Source organism: Neolamprologus brichardi, chromosome 1, assembly GCF_056152115.1.
Source record: "Neolamprologus brichardi isolate AB-2024 chromosome 1, ASM5615211v1, whole genome shotgun sequence".
Lineage (NCBI taxonomy): Eukaryota > Metazoa > Chordata > Actinopteri > Cichliformes > Cichlidae > Neolamprologus > Neolamprologus brichardi.
In genome coordinates, this window is record NC_142104.1 from 11548519 (window position 1) to 11569909 (window position 21391).

The following is a 21391-nucleotide window of genomic DNA, read 5'->3' on the forward strand; positions in this document are numbered from 1 at the left end:
TTCAGGGGACAGACACCTTGTCTATCTTTAATATGAGGCGTAAGGCTTTCTTTTTTAATAAAGCTTATAGCAGGCTGGATCAGGTGACCCTAAAACATTCCCTAGGTATACTGCTATAGGCTCAAACTGTTGCAAAAACTCACGTGAGAACTTTGTGAGTTTTCACTCACCACATGTTTATATATCACTGCAGCATGTCATGAAATCATTGTCTAGTCTGTGTGTGAATGAAGACCAAAAGCTGACACCAGCAAGATGTTCCTAATATAGTGACCAGTGAATATATTTAATTTTATTATTCCCAAGAAAATGTTTCACGAGTTTACATGCAAACCCTTTAAGATGTAGCTTAAAAGTGTATCCAAACTTTCCAAGTTTTGTACTGTTTTACAATCAGTAAAGTAGTAAAGCATCTCGCATGATTTTGGGTGTGTGTGCTTCTGCTACACCATTATGTGGTTTATGAGCTGTCAAATGCTCCCTCATTTAACTACTAACCTCTCTCCACCAATCCAAACCCAGAGCTCCAACTACTAGCCGATCCAACAAAAAAGTGAGCAATAATTCATACAAAGTGCTCCTTTGAGGAACATGACAGTCATTTCCTCCTCCTGGCATGTGTCGCTGTGAGCATGCAGTGATGTAATGACAAGAAGAGGCACGAGGAGGCAAAGTAGGGGAAAAGGGTTCAGGCTCAAGGAGCGAGAAAGAGGGTATGTGTAACTGAGTGCATCCGTGATTCTTGTCTCTTTTTGTAACACTGACTCCACTGGGCAAATCGTGCACGCACACACAAACACACATGCTGCCCAAACCTGCTGTGACAGCAGTCAGTAACACCCCAGGTGGTCACATGCCCAGCTGCCCTGACTCAGATATCCTCACATACAAACACAAAGCCCCAACTGCTCTCACTGTCTCTGTTGCATTATTGATTTGCTTAAATACATATATTATCAAGGAAGTGTAAACACACGAGATGTTTTTATATATTATAGAATTTTATTAACTCTCTTTCAGTTATTGGTTTAATATCTAAGAAGAACAAATATAATAATTATACATTATTTTGACCTTTAATGTACACTAATGAACTAAATGTTTTTTTCTTATCTTTGTCATGTTTAAAGTATATACGCTGTTTATTGTTACAGTTTTCAATTACAACATGCCACCAAGCTGGATTGTGTGAATTCAAATTGAATGCACTTCAAGTACAAACAGATAAACAGGTTCAACAAGTTCTGCATTGCCAAATGATGAAATAAAGAATAACTTTCAAATTGTTTTCTTACTTCAGGGCACAGGAAGTAGCAACATCCTATATAAGACAGAGGGTGAAGGAAGTCTGAGGCTATACAAGTATGTGATTCTTTCATAAGTATGACGTACACACACACACACACTAGGCACCTGTCACAGTATATTAAATATAAAATGGACATTGACATGAATTCTGTAGCCTTACCTGACAAATAAAATATCAAAACTACAACCATCTCAATATAACACATGTAGAATATAGAGTATATGCTTCACGTGTGTGTGTGTGTAAGAAATACTGCAGTTTGCAGTGTCTTCACCATGACACCTGGTTGCTATAGCAACTTAAGAAGGCTTAGTACAGAGGAAGCAGCAGGTATATGCTGAATAGATGAGAATAAATTGTCAATAAGCTCTTTGGTGCTCCTGAGCTTTGCGTCTTCAGCACAGTCTGAAGAGCATTTCTAGTGTTTAAACCTCAATCACATCACCCAGCCTGCTTGCCTTCATCAAAGTAACAAATATGTCTTCTGTCATATTTAATTCAGCACAGATGTGGCTCAGATGTTCAGCTTGGACCAGGCAAAATATGCATGTTTTAAAAAAAAAAACAAACCCACTGCAACATCAATGTAAATGATAAATCAGGGTCGCAGTCGATAAAGAGAATCTCATAATATTTAATATGAGGTGCAAACCATTTGATATCATTTTCTAAATGCTGCTGGACATTTTATCTTCTCTGCCCAAATCAAATATGCATAAATCAAATAAATCAAATCAGATAAGCTGTGTCCTACATAGTCACAAACAATCATTTTGTTCATAGAACTAATGAGTTGAATGACATGAAGTGATTAGATAAGTAAGATGAATTTGGTAAAATTAAGAGTAGCATCTGTTGGGAGAGGGTGATTTCTGTGTGAAAAAAAAGATTCATTGGTTTTCAGAGACGTGACTTTGGCAAACTTTATCTAAGTTAGACTTCAGAGCATAAATCCACAAAAACTCAGAACCAAGGGTGACACCCTGCTGAGTCCTTATGTGCAAACACACTGACACGAAACCATCTTAACACTTGTTCACAACCCCACTCTTCATTAACGCCTTTCTGTATTCCGCCTCCCACCATATATCCTGTGGGGATTGATCCAGAAGCCACCAACCTCAAAAACCAGCCTCCAGGTGGCATTTACTGGCTTTTGGGAGGAGAGCTAGAAAACGCGTGGGCAGGGATTAAAGACAAAACCCACATAAAACAGGGAACATCTGTTTTCGTACTGGTAGAATATATCAGAGATTTATGACCTGATCACTGCAACTCTCTGCTAGCTGTCTGGAAAAAAAAGACTTAACTTGTATTGCAAAATCTATATTAAACCACCAAGGCATACAGAAAAACAAATACTAGTTTCATTTTGCAGTACTACACAGCTGCAACAGTTTACACTCTTTTTGGTTCGTCCACAATTACAGTTAATAAATAATCTCATGAAACTGCAAAATGTAATTTTTTATACCTTTACAGTGCATGTCAGTCTGGTGGCCCTTTTTCCAATACCTTCCAATTTATTGTGTAATATAATAAGTTAAATACAGTGTTTATTTGGCCAAAACAAGGACATGCTGTAAAAAATAGAGATGCAGAATTACTTGAATTTTAATATTGATCATGATTTTGGATTCCCAGAAATGAACATGATTGTGCAATATTGAACATGCATGCTAGAGAGCAAAGCGAAAGCGAATCAACCTCTCTCTCTTAATCTCTACCTGACAACAAGACTGAATGATGGTGCTGCAGCTGTTCCTTGTAGCACACCGCTTGAGGTTTCCTGGACTAGTCATTGCGACTAGCAACCAACACTACATTATATAGACATATACAACAAGAATCAAATTTTTGGCACAGCAGATGGTAAAGTTCATCAATCCGTGTTTGGAAATACTTTGGATATACTTAGGGCAATTGTTTTTAAATCAAGAAGTCATCATATGCGGAAAGTGCTGAAAGGATAACTAAGTTGTTCTATTGCCCGAAAGAACATCACAAACTGCAGTACGATGAATGCATGGAGACCAAGAAAAACAACGCAGTGGCTGCTAATGTCAATCATCCAACATCAACTCTGACACCCACGAAAGACGGAATCGACAGCACGTCAGAATCCAGTTCACCAAGATGTACTAAAATTATCAACACAGTCTTATTAGCTAAAGATACATGTACAGTAAACAAAATGACTGTGCAAATGTCACAGAGGAAACACAGTCAAATCTCACAGGTGTCCAGCACTTTTCTCTGAGTGCTATTCACATCAATCATGCAAGTACAATGATTGTAGTGAAAGACTTTATTTTGCCTCTTGAGCATATGGGTCAAGTGAATAAACGTTAGTAACAATGTGAAAGTGAAAAAAAAGACCTGCTGATTTACCATTGTGTTTTTAATTTTTCTTCTAAGTTAGGTGCACTCAAGTTAGGTGAATAAAGAGGACAAAAAAGCATACATTTTATTTATTAAAATCGGCAACTGTGGCAGCTTCTCGTGATCTGCATTTTGATTCAAATAATCATAATAATAATCATGTAGCCCTAGTAGAAAGAATACATTAGAAAAAACTCCAGCACACACTTGCATGCTCTGTATCTTTAAATATTTTAAACTGTTTGACTTACAATCAGCAAGATATAACACATCCTTTTATCCCAAGGGAAACTTAATTTCTGAATTTAACCCATCTTAGAAGTAATGGGTTGCCACTCTGCAGTGCCTAGGGACTAAAGCCAGTGCCTTGGTCAAGGGCACAGTGAAAATACCAACCTCTTTAGGGCCAGTTTCTGGCAAATGCCAGCTAGATACCCTCACCAATGGTGTGCCAAAGAGGATGAAGAAATATTCTGTCATTGCTCCTATTCCTCATGAAAAGGTCTGATACTATTGATCAATGTACCTCACACATTGTTAAAAAAATGTTTGCCTCACACTGCAGTAACAGCTGATACTAACACCATAGACTCTAAACATACACTGATTCCTGCATAACCTGACTTTTTCAAAATCATTTTTAAACTAGAGATTTGGTTGCTGACGCTGGTGAGCAGGTATGACTAACCAGGGTACTGACTTTCCCTCCAAACAGGTCAATATTGTCCATACGGCATTCACTTATATTACAGTTAATATTGTATGTGCACAGTTGTGTCAAGAGTTTCTGTGATGTAGAATTCAGTATTGAGAAACAATGATCCTAAATCTGACATTAAGATGTCACTGATGCTGCGTGTAAGCAAATATAAACCTTTTCATATTGATTTAAATGTTGGCCAGTTACTCAAATTTTACATGCTTAGGTTTTACATACCGCGGTCTGCGATAGTTCTACCTCGAGCAGAAAGTTGCTTATATTTACTCATGTGCCATTACAGCAGTAACATCACCAAATCATAATCTTGCCAAGGGCACTAAAAGTGGGCCTCGAACTTACTACTGCTTACTGAAATTTGCCGTTAGCCAGGGACTCTTACTCCAAATGTTGCAAACTGCAGTAACACTGGGGCATCATAAATACTTGTCTTTGTTTTTTTAAGGCGGCGACTGAACGACGGAGGTAATTAAATAAAGAGACACAAAACCTGAGCATCTCACTTGTCTTTGATTGTGCAATTGATCAAATGCTTATCTTGATTAAAAGAAGTTCCAGTTTCACTATAGTGATCAATAGAATGAAAGAAAGCAAGCATAATCTAGATAGGCAGTAGCGCTGACCACAGCCAGGCACAGGTGATAAACAGTGAGACACCAACCGATAAACAGCACTTACATGGACAGGCATAAAACACAGTAACACTCTGAACTTTTGACTGCAGAAAGCAACACAAAGGTCAGTTATTGTTCTTCACCAAGACTCAGTCAGTTCATATCATTTGTCTTAATCTTCCACTCGGTCACTTATATACGCATGCCCTCATGCAAAATTATCTGATGAGCACTGACCTTCCATTGCATACTTCATATCCAGGGCAAAGAGACTCCACATGATTTCAGCGCTGATCTTGCCCGCATTCAGCTCCTGTGGAAACCTGGTGGAATTCAAACGGATTTCAATCAGACTCATTTCCGTACAATGACACGCTCGAGTGGATGGTCTGATGGCCATCCCAGGTCTCTAATGAATGACTTAACAGATGTGGTAGAAAACATCTCATAATCTAATAATCCCCCGCTATTTCCAAACCTAGTTGAATTGGGGCGGAATTGAGTTGTATGTGCGTGCCTTAAAGATGAGAAAAAGTGCAGAAGGAAATGACAAAGTGAAAGAGAGAGAATGAAGGTGGCAACGCATTTGGGAAGTAATCTTCTATTTTGAATGCCTATAGATTTTCAGTCAAAGCTTGAACGTGAGATGTCAATGGTTTAATTATCCGTATCTTCAGACAGTGAAGGGAGGACATTTATAGATGACGGAGCCTTGGTTTGAGAAAGGTCAATTTATCTGGAAATGTTTTACTTTTGCTCCGGGCCGCCTTGTTTCTAACAACAAACTCATTTGTCCGACAATTTCTATTGGAGCAGTAATCATCTGCTCAGCTGGGACACTCCTGCAGAGAAGCAATGCTGAAGTGCACTTACTCACATACACAAAAACTCTGCTGTTCTCCTTTTCCCAACCTCAGGTCTTTTTATTGAGGTAAGAGCCAAGTCCAAAAGGCTGATTTATTGCACCCGGCAAAGAAGAAAAGTGAAGAGAATCCCTGAAACAATTGCACTTTCATCTCTATCACTCTAAGAATCTTTGTTTCCATCTCAGTTATTCCTCAGCCTTGTCATGCAACCAGATGGTGTACTGTAGGTAGGCCAGATAATGAAAACCATTTGTGGTGAAGATGAGCATAATATGTTCTGCCACAGTCTTACTTCTATTTTGTGAAATAAATGGTTTATGCATGAGGTGTTTCTGGGGATATTTCTATGCTTATGCATTTAAAAACAACTGCAGCATCCACGTTTTTCCCCAATCATAAAATGTATTCTTTTAAATTAGTTTAAAGGCGTGAAATTTTCAAGGCTAGTTTCATCATGTAAATATTCTCAACACAGTGTGACAGATTAACATTTTTCTCCCTATGGCTGCAGCCTATTTAAAGGCAACAAGTCCCCTCCTGGATTTATCATGAAAAAGCATCTGAGTTTCTGTCACTCTGGAAGTTGACCAGGGGAATGTGGAGGCATTAGGCATGAATATTGCACATCTATCATTAGACAGTGTAGGAGAGAAAGCTCAGGGCATAAACAGAGTCTTAATAAGCATCGTAAATCAGCAAGAAGAAGGAGAAAACAAAAAGTGGGAGGCATTTGAGCAGATATGTATGAGCGAGGCAGAAAGAGGGAAATATATTTAATCTTATTTTCTTTAAAGGCAAATGACACTCTCTTTCCTTTAAGTCATGAAATTTGTTTATTTTATAAACTACAGTACTGTAGTATTGTGTAGTTTTGAGTCACCCTGCATTTCTCCAGCATGCCAAGAAAAAACATATTTGCCCCTTTCTGATTTCTTCTTCTTCTATATATTATTATATAAATAATAATAAAATACATGTAATATATTATATTAAATTGCTTATTTTTACACAAAGACAACCTGAGCAATTACAAAATGCAGTGTTCAAAATATTGTTTAATTTATTAATGAATTAACTGACATTAACCTTTTTGTTTGGAGAGCTAAGTATAATTTTCCTAGCCGCATCCAGACCTAATGAATCGAGAAAACACTTTAATAGAACTTGTTCGAAAAAATGTGGGGAAGAGATCTCAAAAAGTAGCACGTCATGCCACAACATAAAGAATAGAAAAACTGTAAACCTCACAATGTGAAAGTTTATTTGTCACAACATGCATTTTTCAGGATGGCTCTTTATCGCATGTTATGGTTAGAATCATAAAATATAAGGCTCATCAGTGTATATGCAAGGAGATGAAAATGCATATATTGTCGAGTAAAGAGATACATACTGGTTAATGACAGGGGTGTAAGCTGTCCGGTCTTCATCAATCACAGAGACCATCAGAGTGATGAGTTTTGGCCAGAAGTCCAGGTTCTTTATCGATGGACCCTGTTCCTCCCTGGGAAGGTCTTGCTTCCGGCTCTAAAGGAAAAATTGAAAGTTAAGGTAGAGGCTGAAGCATTTTTATAATGACATTTCAACAAGACAAAACACAAAAAAACCTCTTTTTACTTTATAATGACCTAATGTTCTATTTATATGTTCTCTTTTCAGCTTCAGCCGTGAACAGCTTTGATAATGAATGGGAACCTGAACCTAACACGACTAGTATATATATATATATATAAAAAAAAAAGTAACTAAATCTGTTTCATTGCTGTTCTCCTAATGTAAAGTGAAGTTTTGCTGCTAGGCAACAAAGAAGATGGCTGTGAGACATGCAGTGTATTTGTCTTAGATCCAAACAAAGACACGGTAAATTAAGGTGTTTTTCTGATTGTAAATGAGTTTTACATTTTACAGTGGGTAATGGCATGAGAGTTGTTAAATGAAGAGTGGCAGGCATCCCAAAGTGCTCAGCAGGGTAACCAAATCCTTTTACTCTGTGCTCATGTTATGCAAAAAATAATGATGATAATAATAATAATAATAATAACAATAATAATAAATAAATAAGTGTGCTCTGTGTTCAGCATGAAATAAGACTGCATTGGCTTATCCCACGAGAGGTAGATTATTAACTGAACTAATTATAATAACCACACATTTCTGAGTTTTTTCTGGCTTCACTGCACACAGTCACATTATTGCACTGTGTTTCAGACAGCATGTCTCCACACTGAGTTTCTTCCACCCACAGGTTTCTGGGAGCTGGAGGATAAAATTACAATGGCTATAACCATAAGTAACAAGGTGTGTTGGTAAATCAAGGACAACAACCTTTCAGTTTCAATATCTAATGTGTGTCCATGCAAATGTGAGTCAAAGTCCACTGCATAAATCTGCTGCTATACTGGGGAGAAAGGTATTGAATCCAAACCTCTCACTGACTCTGCCATCTGTTCACACCACACTGCGTGCGTCCACACTGATCTCTAGTCACCAAGTAATTGCCCCTGTCGTGCCCTTTATCATAAACAGGTTTTATAGAAAATCCGCAAGAAAACAGCAAAACACTCCTGAGTTTCCAAATTGACAAAAACGTACACACACTGAGAGAACTGCATCGTACGCACAAACGATTAAACACCCACGCACAACAATAACAATGAAAAATCTAACCCAGTACTGTGAGCATGCACTCCCGATAGGAAGCCATGCACATTCCAACAACTTGCATGCATGACTAAAGCAAAAATGTCTTTCTGATGAAAAGAAAATTTTGTTAAAAAATGAAAATGTTCAGATTAGTCGTTGAATAATTTAGGTTGAATTATTTAACAATCTTCTACATATTGACTTTGGGGTGCAGCACAAAAAGGAGCGCTCTGGAAACAGAAATGTGATGAGTCCATAAATCCTCAATACAGTCTTCCCTACAATAATCAACTTGTTTCTAATAATGAATTTTCTCCTTTTGAAGAAATATAAGTCACATGGTGTTGGTATGTCCCACTGACACTGCATTTGGGAAGAATCTCACTAAGATTAGACTATTACTTCTTCAATGAAAGCTTCTATTGTACTGATTATATCCATCCATCCATCCATGTAGTGACACATCTGTCATGGCAACAGTGCGAGGACCCCTTGGTATCACATTTTTAGTACGCTAAGTACCCTTATTTTTCAGTATACAGGGTTATTATTGTGAATATGTTTATTTTAACCCAACCACTATTTTTTCCAAATCTAAAAAATATATTTTGTTTAATAAGCCTAGCGGGTGAAACGAGTGAAATCAAAAGCAACAAATTTAAAATGAAACAAATTGCAGCTTTGTGGTCTGATAATTGGTGTTGTTATTTATGCCACTCCATCTGTCTACTTTTACACTTTTGAAAACGATTATTATAAACAACAGGTTCAACTTCATAATGGCCATCCAAATAATGTCTACAGGTGCACATAATAAGTAATATTTTTTTAAACAACTGCAATTTTTCAATAAACAATTATGAACATAATAATTGGTTATATTTATGATAAACATGAATATAACCAAAGATTTACTAATGATTAACCAATCAGTAAGAAAAAAAGCATAAAAATTAATCAGAATCACGCTGTTTTGGTTGATCTATTAATGATGTTACTGAACTGAGCACATGCTGTTCTGTGTCCATTTGTACAAAGACTCCATTTACACCATGATCTATATAAGATGGCTATGAATGAGAAGTGAAACTAGGCTGGTCAGTGTGATCAGAAATTAAGACAAACAATGACAATGGCAGATGCACTTGTTAAATGAATCATTAAGTCAAATTTATTTGGATAAAGAAGCAATTTCTGAGTTTTAATCAAAGCTACCTTAAACAGACCAGCAATCCTTATTGGCCTCTATCTGTACTTTGGTAGAATAGCGATGCTCACTTCAATGAGAAAGGCGATGGTTTAATGTGAGAGGCCTGAACCATTGGGGAGACATGCCACTATGTATTGGAAAGCAATTTTTTTGTTAAATTGGAAACATGAATAATAAAACACATGCCTATCTGTGTGTCTATTTGTGTGTGCAAAAGTATATGCATATACGAAGGACACTGAAGGTTGTGTCATCCCTGCTAAATCTGATGTGGTATGCAGCAAGCTAAAATGTTGTGTGTACTCCCTTTGATTATTGGTATTCACTTCAAGTAGGTACAAAAATCCACTGTAACAAATCCATTGTCAAAAGTGATTAAGTTAACTTCTGTCATTTTTATCTTATTTTTATTTTTTTTTACTACGCACCCATGGGTTTGACTCCCAGTTTCAGTAGGAAGTCAATATGACAGTGAGCTAAGAGTCCAGTGCAGTTTCTCTACTTCTGCTGCACGGGGTAGTGGGAGCATAGCAGAAATATTGATAGCCGTGTATAATTCCTCTAGGGGGTAGCCAGTGGTTTATGTTTATTGTTTAGCTCCTGCAATTCCCATGCAGAAGAAATAAGCATTAGCATACCACTGGCTCCTCATCAATTCTCGCAATGTGACACAAATTACAGAACCTCTGATTGAAGGATGTTCCTAGAGAATGTGATCAAATTCCCAAGAGAATGAGCTGCGGGTGGAACTGAAACTGCTTCCACGCATTTTAAGGCACAATGAGAAATGGTTGTGTGTTTAATGCGTTGGTGAAAAATACATTTAAAGACACCAATTCTGAAAACGAAAAGCATCTTTTTCTTAAATACCCCTTTGTGTATTGTTGGCAAATATGTGATAATGAAGGTAATGTAGCTACCTATCAAATCACTTTGAGAGGCTTGCTAGATAAGTGGCGGAGTGCTCTAGCTTCTCCTTTGTTCCTGTTGCACACAATCATTGAATCCTTTCCTCCCCATACAACACCAAACAGCTTCTGTTCACTTGTCTTCTTGTGCATTAGCATTTGCATTGGCATTTGCACGCGTGTGTACATATGTGCATTATTTAAGATGCATGTGCATGTTACCAGATATTTCTAGTGTGTGCACCATCACTGCTGCTCCACATTCCTCCATAGTGGATAAACCTTTTCTGTGATTTCTCTGCCCTCCCTCCAATTCCCCTTCATCTTGCTTTTCAAAATCCTCCCTTTACTGCCAGGATTTAAGAAACAGTTAAGCTAGATTCCCTCAGCCCCTCCTCCCCCGAGTCATTTTACACCCAGGCAGAAGCAGAAAGCTTTGTTGTCGTGTTATGCAAGATTCCTCGTTGTGGCTGGGATATTTCTCTGCTTGCCTGACCACTTTGTCAGCTCTTGTGTCACCACACTCAGTCACTGTTAGCAACTGGAGAATTGGGGTCTGAGATGTGTTTTATCTGCTGGGCCAAAGGCTACCTGCTGTATGTGAACATAATTTATAATCACAGTGAGGTTTACTTTGGGGTGAAGTGCATGCCTTTTTTTTCTCTGCCACCGAAGAAACATTGATAGAGAGGCTGTCTACTGCAAAACTGGTGGACGAAGACGTAATTAGCACCAAGTGTCTATCTCACCGGTTTGGTAATTGCTTACAACCCCTAAGGCTGTTTAAACAAAGGAAACTTATTATTCAACTTTTGAGCAGATTGCTCCCTATTACAATCTAAAAAGACATTATCTTCTGTGATGTAAAGGCCATTCTCCCTGGGAAGTAAACCGTAAAATAATCAGTGGAGCTGCCTGTTGACTGATTATTTACTCAGGCGAGGCCAAAGCATAAGTAAACTAGCACGCGGAAATGAGTCTGGAAGAGCCAAACATAATGCAGGACTTGGTGAAGCTACTTTTTGAATACGTAAACAGGTGCATCTGCCAGTTCTCAATGTAAAAATGCTGCTTATAGTACTAATAATACTGCATAGTATTTTTATATGAATAGTAGTATGATATCATAGTTTCACAAAAAAAAAAAACATCATTCAGAATGAACCTTGTTTTTGTGGTACTATATTATCTGCGGCGACATTTGAGTATAAAAATCTTCAAGACAGTTGACAAACTTTATTTTTGTTTTGTTTTTTTACATAAGGTAAGATCTTCCAGACGGTTGGGTGCTTTATGTTTTCCACCTACACGCTTCCTTTTCAAGGCTGAAGTCTTTTATACAAAGTCTGCAATAGACACTGTGTGCATTTTATTGTCTGATAAATGTCTGTGGGGGATTTATAGACTATTGATTTCCAGCCATGTGGGATTGAATATACTTTCCAGAATTGTCACACATCAGTACAAAGCAAAATAAAGCTGAAAAGGAGACCATGATGTCACCTTTATTATTGGCTTGAGGTTTTACCTGATAAAGCTGTGCTGTCAGATAGATGCCAACACTTGACAGAACATGTTTTTAAAAGAAAGTTTTTAACTTGAAATTAAATGATTCCGAATTAATAACCACGTTAAATGTTATTGTTACTATTGCTTCTACAGTACTTTTCACACTGATGTCAGTAAAACTCAATTAAGTACCAGTTATCTAGTTATTGGTGTGTGCCTTGCTAGTTAATTAGCAGATGTTGAGTTGCTAGTTTGTAAATTACGAATGACTGCATGAACTGCGAGTTGTTCTCATTAACATTTAGGAGCTGTTGCTCAGACTGTGTTTACTCGTCAAATCAAGAAATTGGGAAAATATTACATTAAAAAGTCATTATGATAACAATAGGCACATTAAATTTTTATTACAGTACTTGTCATTACCCTGTGTGTACCATCTATAAAAACCCATCATCTTTGCAGAAATTGTCTTTTTTCTCCTGTGAATGGGCCACCATCAGAGAGGTTATAGTTTTCAAGCCCAGGGAGGCCAAAGTAACCACAACCATAATAAAATAAATAAAACATTACAGAGCTGAACAGGTGGCAAGCAAATCCTATTCCAGAATACTAGTGAACAAATGTGTTTTAAAACTGCTGTTTAGGAAGGAGGAAAATTGGAAAGTGTTCACTGACCCCAGTGTTTCTCCTGCAGCAGGTCTACACACACACTGCTGTTATATAACTGCACAGGTCTGCAGATGCCCTGCACATGAACCATGCTGTGATTAAGCAACTTGCCACCTGACCCTCTTTTTTTCTTCTTTTCTGAATTAAACAATCCATGCATAACTACATTACTGTACCCAACCTTTACTTTAGCTTTAGCTGTTTACATATAACTTAATATCAAATCGCAACACCAGTCGCCTCTGTGTGGCTTTAATTGTAAGGTAGAGACCCTACAATAATACAGACAAAGCTACAGTGAAGCTGGAGGATGGACGCTAACTTTTTTCCACTCGATAAAAGCTACGTGAAGGTTCCCGATGGTTATGGACAAATGCAATCGCATGGCAGGATGCTGTAAGCGGACCAAACTTCAGTCAGGAGAACAACTGAGATAATCCATCAACAATACGAGGTTAGTCATTAATATACTGCAACAACATGAGAATAGAGCAGCTGCGAGAGAATTCAACATTAATGAATCAAGAGTACGGAAGTGGAGGAAGCAAGAAGAATGAGATGAGTAAAGTTTGACTTCTCGGACTGTTTTGTTTCGCTTCATGCACCTTATAATCCGTGCGCCTTATGGTTCGAATAATACGGTACCTATCTTTCTTTCACTGTATCACCAGCTAACTTTAACCAATAACATGTCCGAGGAGCTTCAAAAGTAAGCAGTCAGTGTAGTATAAACAAGTGTATAGTTAGCAAGCCATTGAAGATTACTAGTACACAGCTTGAGACCTAGCATGAAGCGTTCTCATGCGTTGGACACTTTGTGCAAATCATCTGATTTTGTTGTTTAGGAATGTTTAAGTTTAAAAGTACAGGCCTTAGTGTCATTAAAAGAGATACAAGCCAGTTACCTGATCAAGGAGCTGGTTGTATAGCTCATGACAATTATCAAAGATGTATTTATAGGTGGAGTCTAGACAGGCTTTGACGCAGTCCTTCACCACCATACTGGCTCTTGGTGGACTCTGGAGTTCTTGCACCTGCAAACACACAGAAATACATACAGTGATTAAAAATTATGCCTTCACATTCAAACAACCTAGGTTTGTTAGCAGCCCATTCAACATGAAAATCATCCAGATAATAGACATAATGCTAGCAACCCTAATCAACACCTTATCACTTGTGCAAAAAAGGGCAACCTACTCTATGTACTATATATAGTAACTGACATGTAAGGGAACTAGCATTTAGGCACATGTGCAGTGTATCACATACTAACACAAGGACTCCACTGTTTGAGCAGCGGTGCATACTGGCTCAGCATGGCTATGGCACAGAATGAAAGCTTTGGTAACCTAAAGTGACAGTTTTCATTCCTTTGCTCACAGCTGCCATCTTAGCTATGCCTCAGTGCGCTTGCGCTACAACCCCACTCCCACAAAGAACGTCGGATGGAGCTGTGCTTTTCATATAGCAGGAGACAAGTCAGCATACACTTGGGGTTGAAGAAGGTAGAGGAAACAACCATAGCTGTTTATTGATGAATGAAGTTTAACACAACTCCACTGCTTTAGCCTCAACTCATGTGGTTGTGTAACAATAAATGGTTTGGTTTTTAAGTAGTAGAAGGTTTAAGGAGTAGAAGGTGAAAATTCTGATGTATATCAGAGGTATGCAAAGTGCTCCGTTATCATTTAGTGCAAGTTTATGTCTCTTTCAGTTTTTGCTTCAATTACATCCTTGTGTTCCCCTTTCACCCCTCAGCTTGTCCACTGCCCATCCACCCTTCACTGTCACACATAAAAACACACCTTCATCCTGAAGAACGTGATGCTGGTCAGCAGATCAACAGTAGATTTCAGATCTTGGAGACGCTCTGGGTTTCCCGCAGGGAAATTATCCTGATTGAAAACAGAAAGAAAAATGACATAAGGAGAGAGGACATCTTGTTGGAAGCAGCCTTGTAACGTCACACACCTCCAACTACCACGTCATATCGCTTAGGCCAAAATATTGATTACAGAGCAATGCCCAGCAATCATAACAAAATGACTGTCTGTCTAATCGTTTAGTGGACAAGGGAGGTCTCTGCTGATGAAAACCTCTATTTCAGGGCCATGAAGTCATCAGGCAGTGCAAAGCACCGTGACGGAGAGCATATAAAGCCCTGACAGCTCAGAAGAAAGGCCTCGCTGGCCCATACATTATCCTACTTCTCCTACTCTCTCAGTGCTCTAATAAAATTTTGCTTGTTTTCAATCCGTCCTCTTCCTTGTCGATGAATGCACATGGGAGACTCAGGAAGTAGAGCCAAATCTTAACGCCGCCTTTAGGCTCGACAGCACAAGCGCAGGAGGGTTTTTTTATGCTAGACGATCAGCAGAGGCAAAACCCGTCTGACATCTTAACGATGTCAGCAGCATACAGAATTTAATTGGGTTTCCAAGAATACACACAATAGACAATTGAGGTTTTTTAAAAAGAAATGTTAAACACAACCCAGAGGCAGGTCTCTAATCTATCCAACAGAAGAAAATGCAGATGACCTGTTAATGTTTCACAGTCAGCCTGCAGTCTACCGAGACATTGCAGTATATTTCTCTAGACCCGTGATTAACAGGAAAAGTCCATTTTAGTGGTGAAAGTGTAGACCCCAATAAACTAAGCTTGACACACATTTTGCATAAGCAAATGTAGATCACGTATTCTATATTTGGCTGCTGAAGTGGGAAAAAAAGAGAAGAGAGAATCAGTAGAGGCTGTTTCTTCTTCAGATAAAACGCTGTTTGTGTCGCTGCCTTTTATATGAACAATACAGTTCTTTGAGGGTCTCATCATTTCTCTCTAGATAAAAGATTGCATTCAGTTTACATTTCATAATAAAATTTATCCAGTTGCCAAGGGACTTTTTAGAGTTATTGGGAAAATACATGGTCATCAGTCACTTCCTTTGCCTTCTTTTTTCTTCTTATGTAGCCTTGAAACACAACATTTGTACCTATGAAACAACTGCTCTATACTGTAGTGTCACCATAGCCTTGAAACTTGGTGTGTGCGTATGTACTCAGACCACACAACATCTCAGTATGTGCTTTAGTTGTTATGTGTTGGTACTGAGTAAAACTAAAAGACTGCAATAGGATTTGTTTCTATAAAGCATTTTTTTTTAAACAAAGGTAATCCACTGAGGCTGATGAATTTCTCAATTAACATTTAACCTAATCTGTGGTTTCTTATTTTAACAAAAGAGGCAATAACAACTCTTGGTATGAGAAGAAAATCATCTCAGAAAGAGCTTAAACTGCACTCCAGAAATGTTCAATTTTCACTATTGCCAGTCTGCCTTTTAGTGATAATGGAGGTCTGATCCATTCATCCTTTCATATTGCATTTAGGGAATATTTTAAATGTATTAATTCCAGCAGTTTAACTTAAAATTGTAATATAGGTGTGTAATTATGGTGACTAATGTCAAGTAAAATCAAGTGCTTGTTGACATTCACTTTAGCAGCTGTACAGAACATAGCATCTACAAATTCAAATATTATGACCTCACCTACCAATCTAATTTGATATCTGACAGCCTGTTTTGAATGCAGCTGGCATGTTTTTACAAAAAAAGGACTTTTTTACTGATTACACCTGTGTAAAGCAAAGGGATTTCTAAAAAGCGGGCTACTTTAAATAGCTCAAAATGGCCCATACTTGTCAATTAGTGTTACAAAGTACAAGATGTTAAATTCTAATCTACAAAATCACTCATTTATTACTGTTCAAGTGCTGCTGCTCTTAACTTCAGGTCTTTCTAACAGGAGCAACAGTGGTGGTGTAAGAATTTTGTCTAGCTCAACCTCTGACTCTGCTTGAAAACACAATGCTGCAACCAAGAGCTCATCAAGAGAAAAACAAAGTGAAAAGAAAGGAGAAAAAAGATTTATTGTCCACAAATAGACAAGAATACTAAAAGTCTAAACATCCATCTCTGCTCCAGGAAGAAAGACATAAGCATTGCCTTACAAAGATGACAGAAAGTCCATTATGAGATGAAATGAGGAGTGAATGATGCTGATTAGCTTTTAGTTCTTTGTCTTTGCTCTAGTGTATACTGAAAATTATGTTGGGCCAGTGCTTACAATTAGTGCAAAATTTCAAAACACTAGCTGCTTAACACATAAAAAGAAAAGTTAGAGCAAGCCTGCCATTTACAACATGAACTGTTTAAAATTTCAGCTCAGACGCTGTAAACAATACCCTGCACACTGTACGACTGATGTTAGGAAAGGCTCGAATATTGCACAGACAGTGAACAGTTACACTGATTTTACATGTGTCTGTTCTTTGGATACCCAAAAAAAAAAAAAAAAACATTTTTCCTGCTCTCCCTGTCACAGCAGCATGTTAAGTTTCCATTAAATTCAAATTATTAAATTCCTCCAGTCTATTTTTCTAAACTGATGACCTGCCAAACACCACTACTTTAGGTAATACCCAGACTATAGACAAGTACCTCACACAATCCCACTTAAAAAAAAAAGAAAATTCAAATTTTTTTTTTTGCCAGGTATGGAATGGAACAAGTCCAGCTAATTGGGTGGTAAAAGACATCAAAAGCAGTCATGCACTGTTGAGCGCTGGAACACATCATGGGATCTTTGAACTGGAAACAATACACTCTGACCATGAAGACATGTGGCATGCACCTCTATATTTGCATGCCTATTGCTATAAGGTGTAAATACTGCATTTAGGGGTTGCATATTAGATTTTATACACCTTTTAGATTTTCAAAGGCCTAACCTAACCTCCAATAAAAGTAGTTTTTAGTTGTTTTGCTGTTTCAAGTAGACTGAGGTTTATGCCGTAATATACTGAACTTGTTTTTTTTCCTGAGTATGTCAAATTTATAAGAGACCCCAAAAAGAACCAGAGAACACTGGTTAGATTATATTTCTCATCTGACCTGAAAATGCCTTGAGCGACCCAACGACAAGCTCAAATGCTACTGAAGGGGATGTCTGGACTAACTTATTTAGTCTGCTGCCACTGTGACCCACCTCTGGATGAGCAGCAGAAAATAGGAGAAAGTACTTCTAAGCCCTTTCTACACAATAAATCCAGCCAAGGTTATGAACATTGAACGCCAGTATCTCGTTCATTCCACTTTAGTTCTTTCTGTGCCCTTTCGAGAAATTAATTCAGTTGGCACAGAAGTTTCTTATTCTCTGCATTCTGTGAAAGGTGACACTAGCTCTTTTCTTCCGCTTGGATTTTTTACACTTTCTGCCATGAATTTCAAAGGGTTGGCTCTGGATTAAGCAGGTTCTGCTCTGGAAAGAACAAGATTACTCTAAATGCGCGCAACAATGCAGGCGTAGCTTTTGTTTTCTGAATGTTTGCTTCACAAGCTTTGAAATGATGTTTGGGTGCTATGTGGGAATCATATAAGGGTAATGTTTGAATAAATGCAAATGCTTTAACAAAATCTTGTTGGTATTAACTGTTAAGCATTTATTTTTTTGTTTAGTTCATTTGATGCTTTATCCAATCCATAAAAAAGGTGTTAGTAAAGAAAGCTGATGTAATAGTGCTGTGGAAAGCTACAGGTGCATTATTAGATTTTTTTTCCCACAGGTTTTGGAAGCAGACAGAAAAAACTTTTGTTTGCATGAAGTTCTACTATACAGAGTTTCATTTTGAGACTATATGACAAGACTTAGTGTTGCTCACTGAACAAACATCACTTTATATCAAACTGCCCAAACTCAGCCCACATCGTGCTCTAAATGCTGAGATTTTATGCACGACGCAGTGAACCTCAGTGAAATCCCAGCTGGGACAGACTGGCCATATGAGGTGTCACCGTGTATCAGGAGTATCAGACTAAAGTTGAAGGGGAAGAAATGCATATGTAGCGAAATGTAGGGTGGCACTTGCAACCTGGCTCCCTCTCTGCTGATTCAAGTCCTCTGTTTTACAAAAGCAAACTCGATCTCCCTCAGAATGTCATTATAGGGAAATCCATACTGTGAGCAGGCGGAGAAGCCAGATCTGAATCTTATTACTGTCCAATAGTGGCAGGCGGGCTCTGTGGGATGGCTTCAGAAAGTGAGAGAATGAAAGAGAAGGTATAAACTGTGTGTGGATGTGGATGTGTGTGCATGAACCACTGGTCTGTGGCAAGTTTGACAAGAGAGCAGCAGGGCAGTGCTGGCAGGTGAAGCCAGTGTGATATACTGTGACTTCTCTCAGTGAACGTGTCATTGCCAGATGACCAGGCCATCTGAAAATAAGAGAGGCCATCTCTCCTACACTTAACTCTCTCTCCTTCTCTGTCTACCACCCATACTTTTTGTCATCTGTTACTCCTTCCCGCTCTTTCCAAATCCATCTCATTCCTTCCAAATGTCTCCCTCTTTGTCCAAATCCTTTCTCCTCCAACTCCTTCTCTGCTTCTTTCATCCACTTCTCTTTCCAAATCCTCGCGATCCCTCCCTCACTGTTTGCAACTTCATTCTCCGTCTACCGTTTAGGCGCACACCGCTGCTTTTCGGGTGTGTCTTTAATCACATGTGGCTTCACACTGATGGCTATGGCAAAGAACAGGGGGACTGAAGCAATCACCCACTTAACGACACATTGCCTTTTGTGTTATATTAAAGGTGAGTGGGTCATCTTTCAGCTACAGTTCACTGTTTCCTGCCTTCAGCTAGAGAGAAGCGTGGAACTCTCAGGTGCATACCTGTGTGTACATGGCAGTATAGTGGGCTTGTGTGCGCAAATATATAAATAGACAGAGAAAAAGGGGGAGAGAGAAAAATATGTGTTTGTATTGTATATTTGGATGTGAGCAAATCTACATGCACAGGGTATGGAGGGTAAAGAAAATAATGAAAAAAATGAGTGTGTGACTAAGTATGTGGTATGTAGCAGGACGAGCTCTTAAAGATTATATGCTGGAATTTAGAATTTTAATTTAAAATATGAAATAATCTGTATCCAGATAATAGTCTCAGGACAACTGAAGAATTACTCTCTTTTTGTATCAACATTTCTTAAAATGCACATCTCATGACGATACATAAAAAAAATTAGGATGTCTTGGATGCACAATGATGCAAAACCACTAGACAGCCAAACTAACTATATTCATATTTATATTGATTAAAACCATTATATTAAAAATTAAACATTAATATTGTTTAAACTCCCATACAATGATACTAAAAACAACTGTGTAACTGTTGTCTTTGCACACTTTTCATACAGTTATTGTTCAAACCACTCTCTATCGGCATGACCTGGTAGTAACAGTTTTGTTAATTTGTCAATAAAAACAGCACATAATCAACAAGTTATAGAATAATTTAAGTTACATTACTATTGCAAAGAATTCATTGTAATTTTCTATGATATATACTGGAGTAAACATAACTTGACAAGGTGAAAAATAGGTGAACTATATGGTCATCATGGTGATACTGAACAGCTAAAATACATAGATGGAGAATTATCATAAAACAATCATAACATGATCTATTACAGTGGGACTGAGAGAATTAACTATTGAAGGAAGAAGTCATGATAGTCCCAGAGTTTCAGAAATCATGTGTACAACAGCATTTCTGACATTCACTGTCTTTGAGCTCCGAATTCACTAAGTAATTAAAAGTAACATATAATAAAACTAATGCAGACATTGTGTTGCAGATCTTGGGACACATTCATTGAGATATGTTAAATTGCAACGTATTATATATTTGGAATATGGTTAACAATATATCTGTTTTTCTTTATTTACCTATATAAATATTGGTTTTTGCATGTACGTAATTTTATACACAATATATTTGTCTACTTCAGTAGTCAGTGATACATCTATCACTGCGGAGAAAACAGCAGAAGCAAGACAACATGCCAGTGAGGTCATAGAGACGTGTAATAATGTATAACGGTGAGAGCAGTTTACATCAAAGGCGTTCATCCTATGGCTTTAACAAGTCAACCAGGAAATTTTTACATAAAGCAGGACAATCAGGCTCACAGAAAGAAGCTGCCTGATGTGCACTGTTCAGGAACAAGGTCCAGGCAAACGACCCTGATGTATGAACCAATATCACACAATAAATAGGCGCACAAGTGTTACCACCACTGGGCTCACATAGTGAAAGGATATTTCCCACCATGTGCAACAGACAAAATATTAGAAGCACGTTTCCCGAGACCAGAACAGTTCAACACTAGGGTCACTATACTATAGATCTGAATCGATATCTCTATACCATAGTATTAATAAAACTGATAACATCTACAAAGATTTATTACAGGACACTTTAAAGGACTGAACTAGCTTGCACACGTAACAGACATTTATAGTATTGCCTCATGGTACAACATTTTGATAAATCGTAACTTTGATTGCAAGTAAGGCAATCTGATTGTTCCTTTAGAAAACATAATTAGTAGGTTGTTCTTTTCTGTTGTCTGTCCCTTGCTGCTAAACTGTATAGTTAATTTAATGAAGAAGTTTCTGACAATGGACACTGCAGATGAACCATCAAAGGAAAAA

At 37.9% G+C, this 21391-nt stretch overlaps 1 protein-coding gene across 2 annotated transcripts in view; it reads right to left on the reverse strand.

Annotated features, from left to right (window-relative positions):
- Window positions 1–21391, reverse strand: part of unc13c (unc-13 homolog C (C. elegans)) — a 180369-nt gene that overhangs the window by 36071 nt on the left and 122907 nt on the right. For both annotated transcript variants that reach the window (XM_087852455.1, XM_087852496.1), the window contains 4 exons: window positions 14637–14726; window positions 13734–13862; window positions 7283–7416; window positions 5261–5346 (listed from right to left, as the gene is read on the reverse strand). In XM_087852455.1, coding sequence (XP_087708581.1) covers window positions 5261–5346; window positions 7283–7416; window positions 13734–13862; window positions 14637–14726 — 439 coding nt within the window. The remainder of the gene's footprint in view (window positions 1–5260; window positions 5347–7282; window positions 7417–13733; window positions 13863–14636; window positions 14727–21391) is intronic.